General features: G+C 40.2%; 1 protein-coding gene across 3 annotated transcripts in view; it reads left to right on the top strand.

Moving 5' to 3' along the window:
* The window catches only part of arhgef9a (Cdc42 guanine nucleotide exchange factor (GEF) 9a), a 70,173-nt gene that overhangs the window by 34,518 nt on the left and 21,774 nt on the right, over positions 1 to 13,881 (top strand). For all 3 annotated transcript variants that reach the window (XM_018728605.2, XM_018728606.1, XM_018728607.2), the window contains 2 exons: positions 10,922 to 11,101; positions 11,661 to 11,750. In XM_018728605.2, the coding sequence (XP_018584121.2) occupies positions 10,922 to 11,101; positions 11,661 to 11,750 (270 nt within the window). The remainder of the gene's footprint in view (positions 1 to 10,921; positions 11,102 to 11,660; positions 11,751 to 13,881) is intronic.

The raw sequence follows: 13,881 nt of genomic DNA, 5'->3' as shown, positions 1-13,881 counted from the left end.
CACTGGGCAGGTAGTTCTCGATAATGAATGTATGAATGAATATGCTGCGTTATATACGATCCTGCTAAATATTTTATTTAATTTAAGACTATGAATAATACTGTTTTTGTTGTTTCAATGTAAAACCTCACTTGTCTCTGATTTTGTCTACTTTTAGTCTGTTTGTAAATGCAGAGTCTGGAGGTAGTGCACAGGCAGAATCACAAAGCACAGGAGGTACTGTGGACAGAGTGAGGGTAGAAGAGGTAGAAGAGAGAGGCCGGAAAGAGGTCTTACATGTCAGTCATTGTTATTGGGTGTGCAGCAATTAGCCGATGAACACGCTTTACGTTAGTTTTTAGTATGACAGCAATGTCAGTCAAAGGAGCAGACACCTGGAACACCAATGCTTACCCTTTTCTGTGATAAAAATGTCAGGGCCAATATGGTGTCAGTCTGCCGTTTGAGAATTATGACAAACAAAACGAGCATTTTTTTCCAGTATCACAGCAGAGTGAAATATTCAGTTTGATCCCCCTTTATTTACCAGCATACAGCTTTTTTTTCTTCTCAATTCTATCTTGATTATATCCTCATTAATTATTCAGGAATGTTTATTTCCATGCTAACAGGAAATGAAGCCAGCATTCCTGTCACAATTTAATTAAATAATTTCTTGGTTCTGTAACAACGGCAAAAACATCAAAGTATTCATTCCGGTCCTTGTTTTTTTTTGAACATCCATATCCAAAACACTAAGTCAGTGAGTCTCAACCAATTTAAATCCCTTGCCAATTGTTCTTTAAATCTTGCATGCAATTTGGATGTAGGTCAGTAACACTTGAATAGAATATATATTTTTTAATTTTTCAGATGATGGTATCATTTTTGAGCATGTGCAAGATGTATACAGGCAGTTCCTAGATAATATTAGGTATAACTTTAAACCGTTTTGAGATGTATTCCCTCAGCATTTGTTCCTGTATTTTTCATAATATGCTTAAATAGGAAACCAGCAGATCAGTTCCTGCCAGTCATCTTAGATATACAGTCAGAATGTTCTCTCAGTCTTCTTGACGTTAGCGTGTCTGGCAGAGGAGACCTCGGTGACTTTGAACTGGGTGTAATTGTTGATGCATGTTTGGTGGCTCTTGACGGTGACAAAGCTGGCGGAGTTTCTGAATTGTCACAGGAAATTATCTCAGACGTGATGTTTGCCTGGGAAGAAAATGAATACGGCACCATCTCAGGTGTGGCAAATGGTACCAGTATACGAAAGGCACGTAGTCAGATACGTTTGCTGAATGTATGAGTTCTAGTCTTTATTTTTGTCATTTCTTCTAGATGTAGTTGACAGCTGTTGGCACATAACATGACGGTAAGGGGGATACCACATCAGAGGTACACAGTCGCATGTTACATTGACCACAGGATAGGTGCAGTCAAGACAGTTGGTTGAAAAGTAAGTAGGAGTCATAATAGAGAAGAACCAGAAGATAGTTCATGCATGTTTCCTGCAAAAACTGAGAATTTTGTTTGGCCAGATTGTTATTTCACCAAAGTGACATGTAAGTTTAGATTTGTATACTGGACTGTTTCTTGTTTTTTTACCAATTTGTCCAATTTGTATAGCTGGGTAAAATTAATCGAGCAGTTCAGGGTATTCATCTCGTGCAAGAGTTCTGTAGTGGGAACCGGATCAAAACCTGGGTTCTTTGAGAGGAGCGCCACGCTACCCCTGGGATAGGCAGATGTGACCCATTTTAAGACAGTAGAAGAAAAGTACTCAATGAAGTTGTTTTTTGGCACCATCGATTGCACTGCGGGTTCATGAAGGCATGGTTCAGCATTTCCTAGGAGAGTTGCTTCATGCAAAGACATCGCTCTTCTCCAAGGGCTGCGTGCTCTCACTGCTGTTTTGAAGGGAGCACATGGACAATACCCGTAAACCATGGCCATTCTAAATAGAGAATGGCTTTTCCTGGATTATCTGCAGCAAGGCCGATGGCAGCTGAGCGCTGCGATCAATCCACAACAAACTGAAGGACATTGTGGGAGAGCAATGACACATTGCAAATAGAATTTCACAGGTTTTTCACATAAATGCTGCCATCTTCTATTTCACTAATTTACACAGATTGCAAACCAGAATGGCTTTGTGCAGTAAATGAAGTCTGACAACACCTGTTTCCGAAAAAAATTAGATTAGAAAGCTGTGTTCTCCACCCAAATCCAGTCTGATTTCTCATGTATCATTTTATTAGCTACATTTATTATCCTTGATTGATTGTAAGTTTTAAAGAGCTTACACTTTGGCTGTCTTAAGATTCCCGCATCTGAACGACAGTAAGACACACAAAGACACACAAAAAGTTCCGGTAACCTTTGCAGACCAAAACCTGTACAGAGCCATAACAGCTATATATGTAGTGTTCCTTGATGGATGATTTTCCTTGTACTGCTCGTTCTTAGAAGCCCTGTCTCGTCACTGCGTGTTTGTAGCCATGAATGACATCTCCAGTTTGAATAGGTGATTTGTATTCATGTTCAGATATTCTTCTGCTACTTACGATTGGCCCCATTTCAAATGTATGAGGCTCAATATACAGGAAAGGACTTCCTTGAAAAAAAAGATATTTAGTTAATTTTGTCCAGATGATTTTCTACTCATTCAGAGACAAATGTGCCTCATGTACTTCGAACTGAGAAGTGCCTCTTTTATTTTTTCTGATGTCATCAAAGTGCATATCTGTTAAGTCTTGCATTTTGAAGGATATAGAGATCAGTATTTATATTTTCAATTGTCAGTATTTCTGATACCATTATCAATGGCCACTCCATTCTTGTACAGGAGTCATAGTACTGTAGACTATATTTTGTGAATCCATGTGTTAAATAGTGCATATACTTGTAGTAAATCCACAGTAAACGTAGCCTCTCCACACTCATTTCTGGGGTGTAACCCTTACATGGATTCTTTGTGTTTTGAAAAGAAAAGAGCAGTCTAAATTGTATGAAACACCGACTGATAACTTCACAGACCTCTCAATTACCAGATGATGTGCTCATGCCAGGAAGAGCAGAATAGAACTGCACAGCTCATATTTACAAAAAACACAATTGTGGTTATTTGCTGTAGATTCCTACCACACTGAATTTGAAATACTGTTCGCTAGTTAAGTGAGTTTGAGTGAAATTCCCAAACTCAGTTACAATTTTAATGGAACCCTCCTTAGTTATGTTAATAATTTCAATACGCTATTAATCCATTTGCTTCTTCCGTAAAACACATAGTAGATTGGAGGTTAGGTATTTGTTGAAAATCATGGGAGAAACGTATATTTGTAGCAGAAGTGGAACATTTGCTTTTTTACAAACGTTTGTATATTGCATTTGCATTTAAGACCCAGTTTGTCTTGTGTAAAAATTGGATGGGGAAGCATGAACAGAAGGATCTGGAGACGGTGTACTATGCCAGTAATCGTTCCAGAACTGGGCATCTAACTTTTGATCCATATTTCATTGTCATTTCTGCAGTTACATTTACATTTTATAATCAAATTATCTTACTATCAAATGAATCAAATTACATCAAAATATTGTGTGAGGTGCACTGTATGGGATACAGGAACAGGTAGTAATTAGGTGAAACATACTGCGATAATGTTGGCCGGACAAGAGGACACCAAGTCAGGGTTCCGAATTCAGTAGTCCTTATTCTGAAACCCTTTGGCTGGATGAGGAAGGGAATCAGAAAAGTCTTGGTCTCTGGTCCTCCTCTGTCTCTTGCTCCATGAGAAGTTCCTGCTCACTGTCCAGCAGGGGCTTAAACAGGGGAGTCATGGCAAGAAGGTGTCAGCTAACACCAGCGATGTGTGTGTTAAGGTGGTATGCTTACCAGCATGGTAAGAAGGTGTAGGTGTTGGTCTGTGTAATGCTCCGTATATGGTTAACGGCAATGTGTTCTGCTCTATAGTGAAATATTCATGTGCTCTGTATATGTGTGTTCTGTATACTGTATAAGTGTGCATGCTCTGTCTTTCTGCTTGTGTTTTGTAGGCTGTGTATGTGTACGTGCTTTGCCATCCCGTGTGCCAAACACACATAAGAAACCCTCATGTTATACACTTTCACTGACACACTCACTTTCAGTTCTGCTTGTCCTTGTCAGGGTCATGGAGGTCCAGAGCCTATCCTGGAATTGGTGGGTGGGAGGCTAGGAGGGGTACACTTTGGATGGGATGTCAGTGGCTAAAATCGCAGTTTTTGCACAGTTAAAAAATCTTGTCCTGTTTTAATATGAAAAAGTATTCATATAAAGGGTCCTTTACTTCGTACGGTTTTTCGCCTACTATTGAAACGCTAACCAAAGAGATTGTCCAGCCCATGTTAAATTCAAATATTCACATATTAATACCTATGTTATTTGTCACGTGTTTTTTTTTGTCCCAGTTCAGGCTTATCCTCAGCCCATTACAGGATTTTCAAAGTGAAATAGTAATTTTGTGTTTTGCTGAATGTAGCTAAAGGGACAATCTGTGAGACCGGCACGGGGGACCAGTTCAAAGCCTTCTGTACATGCATAATGAGAGCAGGCAATTTCTTCAGAGGAACACCAAGTGTTTCTTCAACAGACCCCTCTAATGAGGCCTGACATCCCAAACGTCATGTCAGTGATGTGCGGCAAAGGCTCCCTTTTTCCTTTATGAGTTTTACAGACTTGGCATGTTTGCTGTGGATAATTTACAGTGCTTATAATTTCAGAGTTAAGTTTATCCTAGAGGCACACTCCCAAGCTGATGCTCCCCAAATCTTTTTCTAATGTGTCCAGATAATGGCCTCTGAATTGATGAGGGATAGCGCTTTCCTGGACGTCTCCCTACCATCTCCGCTGCACATAAGTTTAATTTGTTCTTCGACATTTAAGTGCTGTTGTTTGAGGATGCTGCTGAAAGGGCACAACACTGCTTAGGGGCCTCCAGAGTGGAATTACACCAGGTGGCAATGAGGTCACCGAACAGCCATTGGCGCATATACAGTTTCTTGTAGCATCATCAGGATTTCCTTACCGGACTTCATCTTCAGATTTTCTGCGACTTAGATGCGTGTTCTTGCTTTGACACCAAGATGCACGACTCCCATTCTTTCCTTGGTTCGGGCCCTGACTGTACGCCTCACTGCTCTACCCCGTTTCATTACCTTATTTATAAAGTTAGGTGCCTGAAAGCCTTAAATGGCATTTTTTACTCAGCGAGAGCAGTGGTGCAGATCATGGACCAGAATGGGCTTGCGAGGTAAATGCAGCGTCTGACATCTTGCACGAGATACACAGAGATCGCCCCGTTTATTCTTATCGCGCAGCTGTTTGGATGTTCAGCCTGAGGGAGAAAGCCAATGAGCACCCCTGGCTCGTCTGATACTGCTTGTCAGTGCGGCTCACAGCCACATATCTGATCACTGCGGTGAAAAACACATTTGTAGCTGTTTTGAGATATCATAGGGTCCTGGTTTAAATTCTGCTGCCTGGAACTCTATCACATGGTTTTCAGCAGTGATTACCCCATGGTCCTGTGGGAGGAAATGTTAGGTAGCAGCACATGTTCCACACATGATGCACACTGGAGAGGAGTAGCATTGCATGTGTTTTTAGATGCGATCGGTAATGATGTGGTCAATTCTCTGTCACACAAGAGGTGAAAAGAGGCATATGCACTATAGATTTGTAGTCATGAGATACTTTGATCGCTCAAGAAAGCTCAGAACCGGGGTAGAAGTGGAGTGGATGGATGTGAAGGCTACAAGTTCAAATCCTGCCTATTGCTGTAGTACCTTTGAGCAAGGCATCTACCCTGAATGACTCCACTAAAATTTCCTAGCTGTGTAGATAATGGTAAGTAGCTTTACCTTGTTAGTTGTTTTGGAGAAAAGCATCAGCTCGACGTATAAATATTTCACGGTATGTTCAGTGTTTCCCATGTGTTGCATTAATCATCATTAAAACTAATATTCAGGTCTCTTTGTGAATAATTTAGCATGTACAACGTGGTTTTCTGGATGGCACAGTGGTGTAACAGGTAGTGCTGGTGCCACACACGTTCTTGGCTCTGTGTTTGAATCTGACTTAGTCTGTTGGGAGTTTGCGTGTTGACATGTTTTGTCCATGTATTCCGTTTTCCTCTTTCACAGTCCAAACATGTGCTTCGGATGAAGGGGCGACACTAAACTGCCTGTAGCGCGTGTTGGTTTGGGTGAATGAGTGCACATGATTGACTTGTGATGGACTGGCGTCCCATCCAGGGTGCACCCTGCCTGATGCACTATGCTTCCAGGATGGGCTCTGGACTACCATGACCTAGTGCTGGACAAGTGCTTCTTGATGACGGATAGATGGAAATTTGTTTTCCATTATAGGGTGTGAACTAGAAAGTCTTTAACAGTAATATAACACAACACTCATTCAATCAAATCATTCCGGTCAGTAAATTCAGATACACTGATTAATAAACTGGGGGTGCGGTGGCGCAGTGGGTTGGACCACAGTCCTGCTCTCCGGTGGGTCTGGGGTTCGAGTCCCACTTGGGGTGCCTTGTGACGGACTGGCGTCCCGTCCTGGGTGTGTCCCCTCCCCCTCCAGCCTTACGCCCTGAGTTGCTGGCTTAGGCTCCGGTTCCCCACGACCCTGTATGGGACAAGCGGTTCTGAAAGTGTGAGTGTGTGTGTGATTAATAAACTGATATCTGTTTTCACAGTTCCTTTTGCCTTCTGAGAGGACATATACACTTCATTCTGAAGAGTGTGTTCATAGCTTCAGATTTGTGTACATGTGCATTAAATAAAAAAAATTTTACTTTTCAAAAAGAAAAAATCTATCTATATAAAATAGGAGTCTATTGATGTTTTTACACAAGTTAACTCCTGGTAATTCCAATGGCCATCTGATAATATTTTCCCAGATCTCTTTAGAATTTTCAACCTTTTCCGATAAATATGAACAAAGTGTAGATTTCAGAACTTCCTGTTTCACCAAGACATGTTCCTTGTCACATTTACGAGATAAAAATGTTGATGTCTTGGCATCACCCACACAGTACTGTGCTGGAATAGGGAGGATTTCTAGTTTGCAAAATGGAGAGCTTTGGTTGTTTACTGCTATGGTTGAGCACTAAATCAGCAATTCTGGATCCTTGACTCAAATATGTTTAATGGTGTTCAACAGCTAAGCAGCTAAATCATGTATCCTGTTGTGTCAGTACACTCTTACGAAACTATTTCTGTTGAATTCCTCTTTCAAAATGGAAATATAAGTGGACTTTTACTCATTAATTCATTATTATGTACAAATTAATTCAGTATCATTAATTTTATGATGAATATGTGTGTTTAGTAATGATAGCGATAATGTCAGGTGAATTTATATTTTAAAACCTCTTGATAAATGTCCTATATTTAGTAATCTACTGTCCTTTTAAAAGTGCAGACCTATTGTTCAAATATTAACCACCTATTAATATTAAGCTGGAATTAAGTATTTTTTAAGGTTTTTCCTCTTCCTTTAAATAATACATGCATTTGATGTGCATATTTGTGGAAACATCTGAAAAATTGAAAATGGAAAATGCTTTATCACACTGCAGTATATTTTTAAAAAAGGAATGTCAGTTTTGATGAGATAATTAGAAGTATTATACGTCTAAAGCCCAAGTTAGCAGCTTTGATCAATGTCCTCCTGAAGTGCTTGTTCACTTTTCCACTGTTCACCTGAGATTAGCAAATCCTGGAAACTGATAGGAGGCTGATAGATCTTTCAGTAGAAAATCAGTGCTGGATGTCAGTCAGTTCTGCCAGATCCTTCTGATTTCCCTGTCATTTCAGGTTTTGTGAATTTGCAAAATTTTCATCATGCCATTTTCTCAAGAAATGCATTACCCATAAGTATACAGTTTGTCCCTAGCTTATCTTAGCTCCTTCCCAACAACAGTCAGAGGTCATCATGTATCTACAGGCAGCCCCCGGGTTACGAACTTCCGACTCACATGCAACCAGTAGTTACAAACCACCCCCGTAAAGCCTATTAAATTAAAAATTCAAGATTCTGTACATGCAATGATTTGTAATAACAAAAGGGCACTACTTTGCGACGCGCATCGAAACTTGCACGTCTACAGTGGTTCGTTGGCTCGTGGTCGCATGAGCCCGAGGTAGGACAAAGACTTCATTCTTTTCAGTCAGACTGTCACGCCCACACACACAACCTCACTCCGACTGTCTGCACCTGCCCGAAATCAGAGCAGTGAGGTATAAAGAAGCCGCACCTGCACACCCTGGTTGCGGATTCTTGTTTGAGAAACCCGTCCCTATCGCGCTATCGAGTGAACCAATGACAACGTGCCCATCAAACTAAGTCCCTCTGTAGTCAATCACTCGTTCCCGCTCCCGACATCCATGGCTCCTGACACTTGTATTGCCTCCTTGACTACGACAACGGATTCTCCCCAAAAACTACATTTGTACATCGACCAAACCGTGCCTGTCCCCCCCGGCCATGAATCTCACCTGCTCCCCCTGCGTACCAACAATACAGATCCCGTGACTGGGTCCATACACACCTACCTCAGTCTCCTACCTGCTCAGTATGACAGGGACCACGTTGCTGTTAACAGTGTCTTGTGTGTGTTACTGTATTTGCCTTTAATTTTTTTGTTTTTACCCTCTTAACCATGGCACCAAAGTGTAAATGTGATGCAAGTGATGATGATGCATCAAAGAAAAGGAAAACGATCACGATTGAAACTAAAGTGGAAATAATAAAGTGATCCGAAAAAGGTGAAACGCCAACAAATGTTGGAAACACAAATATTACAGTTTGTTTGTGTTTTATACCTACACACACATTCTCTCTCTCCTCCTCCTCTTCTCTCTCTATTATAAATACTGTAGTAACATTTATTATTATCTCTTTCTATGTCTCTCTATTATAAATACTGTAGTTACATTTACTATTATTATCAGTATTATCATTACTTGATTACATTGTGTTATTGTTACTGTATTGCTATATTAAATATGTTTTAGTGTATCCGGAAGGGTTTCTTTATTTGTTTTATGCATAGAAGGGTACATGATATACTGTATGCTAAGACAAACATTTGACTAACTGACGTTAGACACAAACCGTACCGAACTATTCCGACTTTCGTAAAAATCCGATTTAAAGACAAACTTAGGAACGAAACTCGTTCGTAATCCGGGGACTGCCTGTACATGTTTCAGTGCCTGTCCACAAATGTAAGGATCTCTTACATTTCCCTACGGTAGCAGATTTGAAACTCTGACGTTTCCCTCTTGGAGTGTTAGGATGCAGACATCAGTGAGAAGTCGAGCATCCATATTATGCTTGCAGGATGTGCTCTGGTCAGTATCCTGGTCAGTATCAGCAGGACTGAATTTTTTCAACATTACAAAAAGAATATTTTTATTTCTTTTTGGACATGCACAATACTTCTTGTGGTTTTGTTTTTCATTAACATAGCCTCTGTATTTCCTTGGTCGTTCAGGTATGACTTGTGCTTAAGGCAGAGCTGAAAATGTTGGCACGTGAGGTCTGTTTATTACTTTAACTGCCCTGGTAATAATGGCTAGCCAGCTGGAACCAGTGACTTTGGCTTTTAGTGCCGTGTAGCTTGTACAAGCTATATTTCGTATTTTAATTCGACTGGTAGGATTTGTAGTGAGAACTTTTTTTCACAGAGATATGCAATTATATTTTCTCTATCATGCAGTTATATAAGTGGACCAAGATATTTTTTCTTTTTAACATGTTCCAATAGATAGGTTAACATTTAATCATTTACTGCACTTAATATTGACAGGGTGGCCACAATGTCTGTTGGTACATTTATTAATAAGGGAGTGAGTTTGAGAGGCTATAAGCCGGTGCCCCTAGTCATAGGGCAGAGTTACTTTACCTGTATTGATTATGCAACAGCTATACAATATTCATTAATTAATTTCACATTACAGAACTGCACAATGTAGTATGATCTTTAAGATCACAGCATAATGTATTAATGAATAATGTATATTAGCAGCCTATTATTTTATATGCCTGGGTGATATCTTACAGTTTGAAAAATAAGTGTAGCATATTTTTCTCATTTGAGAAGTCTAAATGGTTTCGTTAGAATTGTAAAAACTATGCCGGAAAACTAAAGTATAAACTGAATTAAACTAAACCATAAAAACTATGCCGGAACAGAGAACTATAATAATGTGAGGAATAAGTAAGTTCACAATTAAAGGAAAAAATATCCATTGTAGGAAGTGTCGTTCACTAGCATTTTTATAAACGAAACAAAACTTTTCGTTGTTCATAAATAGGAGTTTTATGTAGCTGGTGAGATGTGTGTTTAGATCATATTCATGATAAGCCTGGTTTTTGCTGAACCGCAAATTTACTGTGTTTTGTCGGCTATATGACGTTGTTTTGTTATGCCATTTTGTTCTTCTGCCATTCACAGTGATTGTCATGTATGACTTACTGTTACGATGAAGCATGGCCGTCCCACAGTTCACTGGGATTTAATTGAGCATGAAGAGTTCTTGTCTGTGTGCCCTTTAAAACTAAATGTAGATTTCTCATGCAAAGGAGCGTTTTCTCCATCTTAGACTAATCCACCATGTTAACCTTTTATAACATTCTTAGTCCAACTCAACAGACACCTCTATTGAGTGAGCACTACTGTAATTCCAGCAGCTTGTCCAGCATGGAAAAATGGTTTTTTGAGTTATCCCTCCCAGATAAGAGCAGCGATCTGTGCCGACATTAGCCAGCCTATGTTAGCGTTAGTGTTATAGCTGGGCATCGTGCAGGGGAGTAACGAAAGAAGTCTTAAAGACTTGTTAACCTCATAAGTGCTTTCTCTGTCTATGCTTTCTCACGCAGCTTACTAGTGGAGGTTCAATTGTCAACGCTGAGGCAGTATGGGACCACGTCACCATGGCCGACCGGGAGCTGGCATTTAAGGCAGGAGACGTCATCAAAGTCCTGGACGCCTCCAACAAGGACTGGTGGTGGGGACAAATTGATGATGAAGAGGGATGGTTTCCCGCCAGCTTCGTAAGGGTAAGCGCTATGTAGATGTACGTACATGACATCTTCACAGTCACTAGTACAAAATCATTCTCTGGGTACGACCAATGCCATCAGTCACTCTCATGTTCCACCGTCATATACCGGGATGATACCAGTTTTTAAAATTTTTTTTTTTTTTCAAACTGGGGTTAATTTGAATTACCTAGAGTTATTTTAATTATTACTTATTTATTTTTACATTAGGCAGAATGCAGTAGTCACAAAAGTGAAATTTAAAAAAAGAAAGAAAATCTACCAGTGGCCATCTTGGAAGTACAAAAGTAGCGATTCTTATAGTTCAACCAAAAATACTTTAAAACCATAAAAAATCATTTTTATAAACATTAGTGTACAAATATGACACTCTGCTTATGCTGGCTATTTTAAATGAATAGCGATGATAAAGTCATGGATATGTGTACAATTTTTTTTCTTTTTTAATGGGGTGTGGGTTGCAATTATCACTTACCATCTTCATTTAGAAAGTAGAACATATTTGGTCATATTACATGGACTCTAAACCACAGTGGTCTTGTTGTTCTTTTCCAAGGTTGAACCCCACCCTCCTCAACCCCAAACAAAACAAGTTTTCTATATCAACCCTATAGCAACTCCAGGGGTCCAAAACACAACTTCCAAGGTGCGTTTTAGCCCATAAATCATCAGCTCCACCAAGTCTGTCCAAGTCACCTCCCCACAGCAATCTCCACACATCTGCCATTTTTTCTTTCGAGTTGCACACGACCGCAGCCGCATCTACTTGGTCACATTTCATCTCAAATGCAACATCTAACTGTGGGAAATCTTGCAGCTCAATTAAGTGTTACATTTTCATCAATGCATATGGATGGCATGAGGGTGCAGCAGGTAATGCTGGTGCCTCACTGCTGTGGATTAAAATCGTGCTAGGACTTTGTAGAATTCCCATGTTTTACCCATGTTTTCGTGGATTTCCTCCAGGTGCTCAGCTTTCCTCCGCAGTTCAAAGATACGAACCGGTAACTTTAAATTGCCCTTATGGTGTGTGTGTGGAAATCAATGAGTAAGTGTGCATGATTCCCCTTAGTTGGACTATCTGGGAGGTACTGTGCCTCTTGGCCAATATGTGTAACTGGTAAAAGTGGTTACATTATTTACAGTACATGCAACATTTAACGGCACAATGAAACAGAACTTGTATTTATCCACCTTAGTTTAGAGATGAAGTCTGGATTTTCGTCTTTAGTTACAGCCATCCCAGGCTGCTAAAGTATATCCAATTTGAAGTCGTTCCTGTAACAGTCTACTTAAGCGATAGCAGGTGCATGTTGTGTAATAAAAAGTAATGTTGATTAATTTGAACTCAGAAGTAGAATACACTTTGGCTGTTCATCCTGCTCTGATTTTTCTGTTTTAGTTTTATTTCCTCGGAATGTCATTACGGAAAAAACTTGTAGAATTTAAACTAGGTATGTGGGAAAGTAGCATATTTTGATCTCACTTACAATTTTACTTAAATTATCAGAATTTTGTCGTGTTTAATATGAGTGGTCATTAATTCCCAGTGTTGCAAACAAAATATTTTTTGAGAGAAATGCTTATTTAATAATATTTTTATTTGCCAGTACAGCGTTATTCATCTCTTTGATGCTTGTGCCACTGCTGAGATTGTGAGCGGAGAAACACGGACTCTTGGCTGTCCGCCACACCGAAGATGCCAAGCGGGGTCTGAGGGGTGGCAGGAGGGAGGTGTGAAAGCTGTTATCACAAGGCCGTGGGGCCTTTCCCTGCTTCGTTGTCTTTATGGCTGACCTGTAAAACAATGGAGCCACTGGCTGGCTTTCCTGCGACACAATGCCAAGCAGATTAGAGAACAGATTGGGAGCCCACTCCTGTGTGGGACTGCCCGTGCCTTCGTGGCGGACTGCGCTGTAATGAAATTTATCTTCTTTGTGTGTGACTTTTATAGGTTGTGATTTAAAGGGGAAGAGTTCCCCTTGATACTTTTTCAGAAGCTAGATACAGACATTGCTATTCTTAATGTCTTAATGCCGTCAGTACAGTCAGTTCTTCTGTACCTGTACTCTGTGTCTATCTCAAAGCAAAATAATCCACAAACTTTATATTGAATCGCCTTTTTTCAATGCGCTGTTCATCACCCTGATATTCTTTCTGCACACAAACCTTTTGTCAGGCACTGTTTTCTAACGGTCTGGGAATAATGTTGAGCTTTCCTTTTACCTACATTTTTACTGTTATTTCGTTTTTTATGCTCTGGAAAAAGTGGCTATGGTGGAAGGGTTTACTCATGTAATTTGACTGTTGCAGTTGCATTTGTGTGTTTTAGTGTTAAACTGCAGATATTGTTTCATTTGGGTCATTCTTTTTCATTTTATCACATCATTTAAATATTTATATAGGTCCTATACACTGCCTGTTAAGACTGTTTTATTTTTTTTTTTTCTCTGTTTCATTTGAGATGGGGGTGCGGTGGCGCAGTGGGTTGGACCACAGTCCTGCTCTCCGGTGGGTCTGGGGTTCAAGTCCCGCTTGGGGTGCCTTGTGATGGACTGGCGTCCCGTCCTGGGTGTGTCCCCTCCCCCTCCGGCCTTACGCCCTGTGTTACCGGGTTGGCTCCGGTTCCCCGTGACCCCGTATGGGACAAGCGGTTCTGAAAATGTGTGTGTGTGTGTGTGTGTTTCATTTGATTTTATTCATGTCTGTGTAATCTGCAGCAAAAACTGATGACATGGACAGGCTGCAGATATTTTTGTTTTGAGAAATAAGTTGAG

This window comes from Scleropages formosus, chromosome 14 (assembly GCF_900964775.1).
Source record: "Scleropages formosus chromosome 14, fSclFor1.1, whole genome shotgun sequence".
In the NCBI taxonomy this organism is placed as follows: Eukaryota; Metazoa; Chordata; class Actinopteri; order Osteoglossiformes; family Osteoglossidae; genus Scleropages; species Scleropages formosus.
The sequence above is the reverse complement of the archived record's forward strand: the minus strand, read 5'-3'. Positions and strand labels throughout refer to the sequence as shown.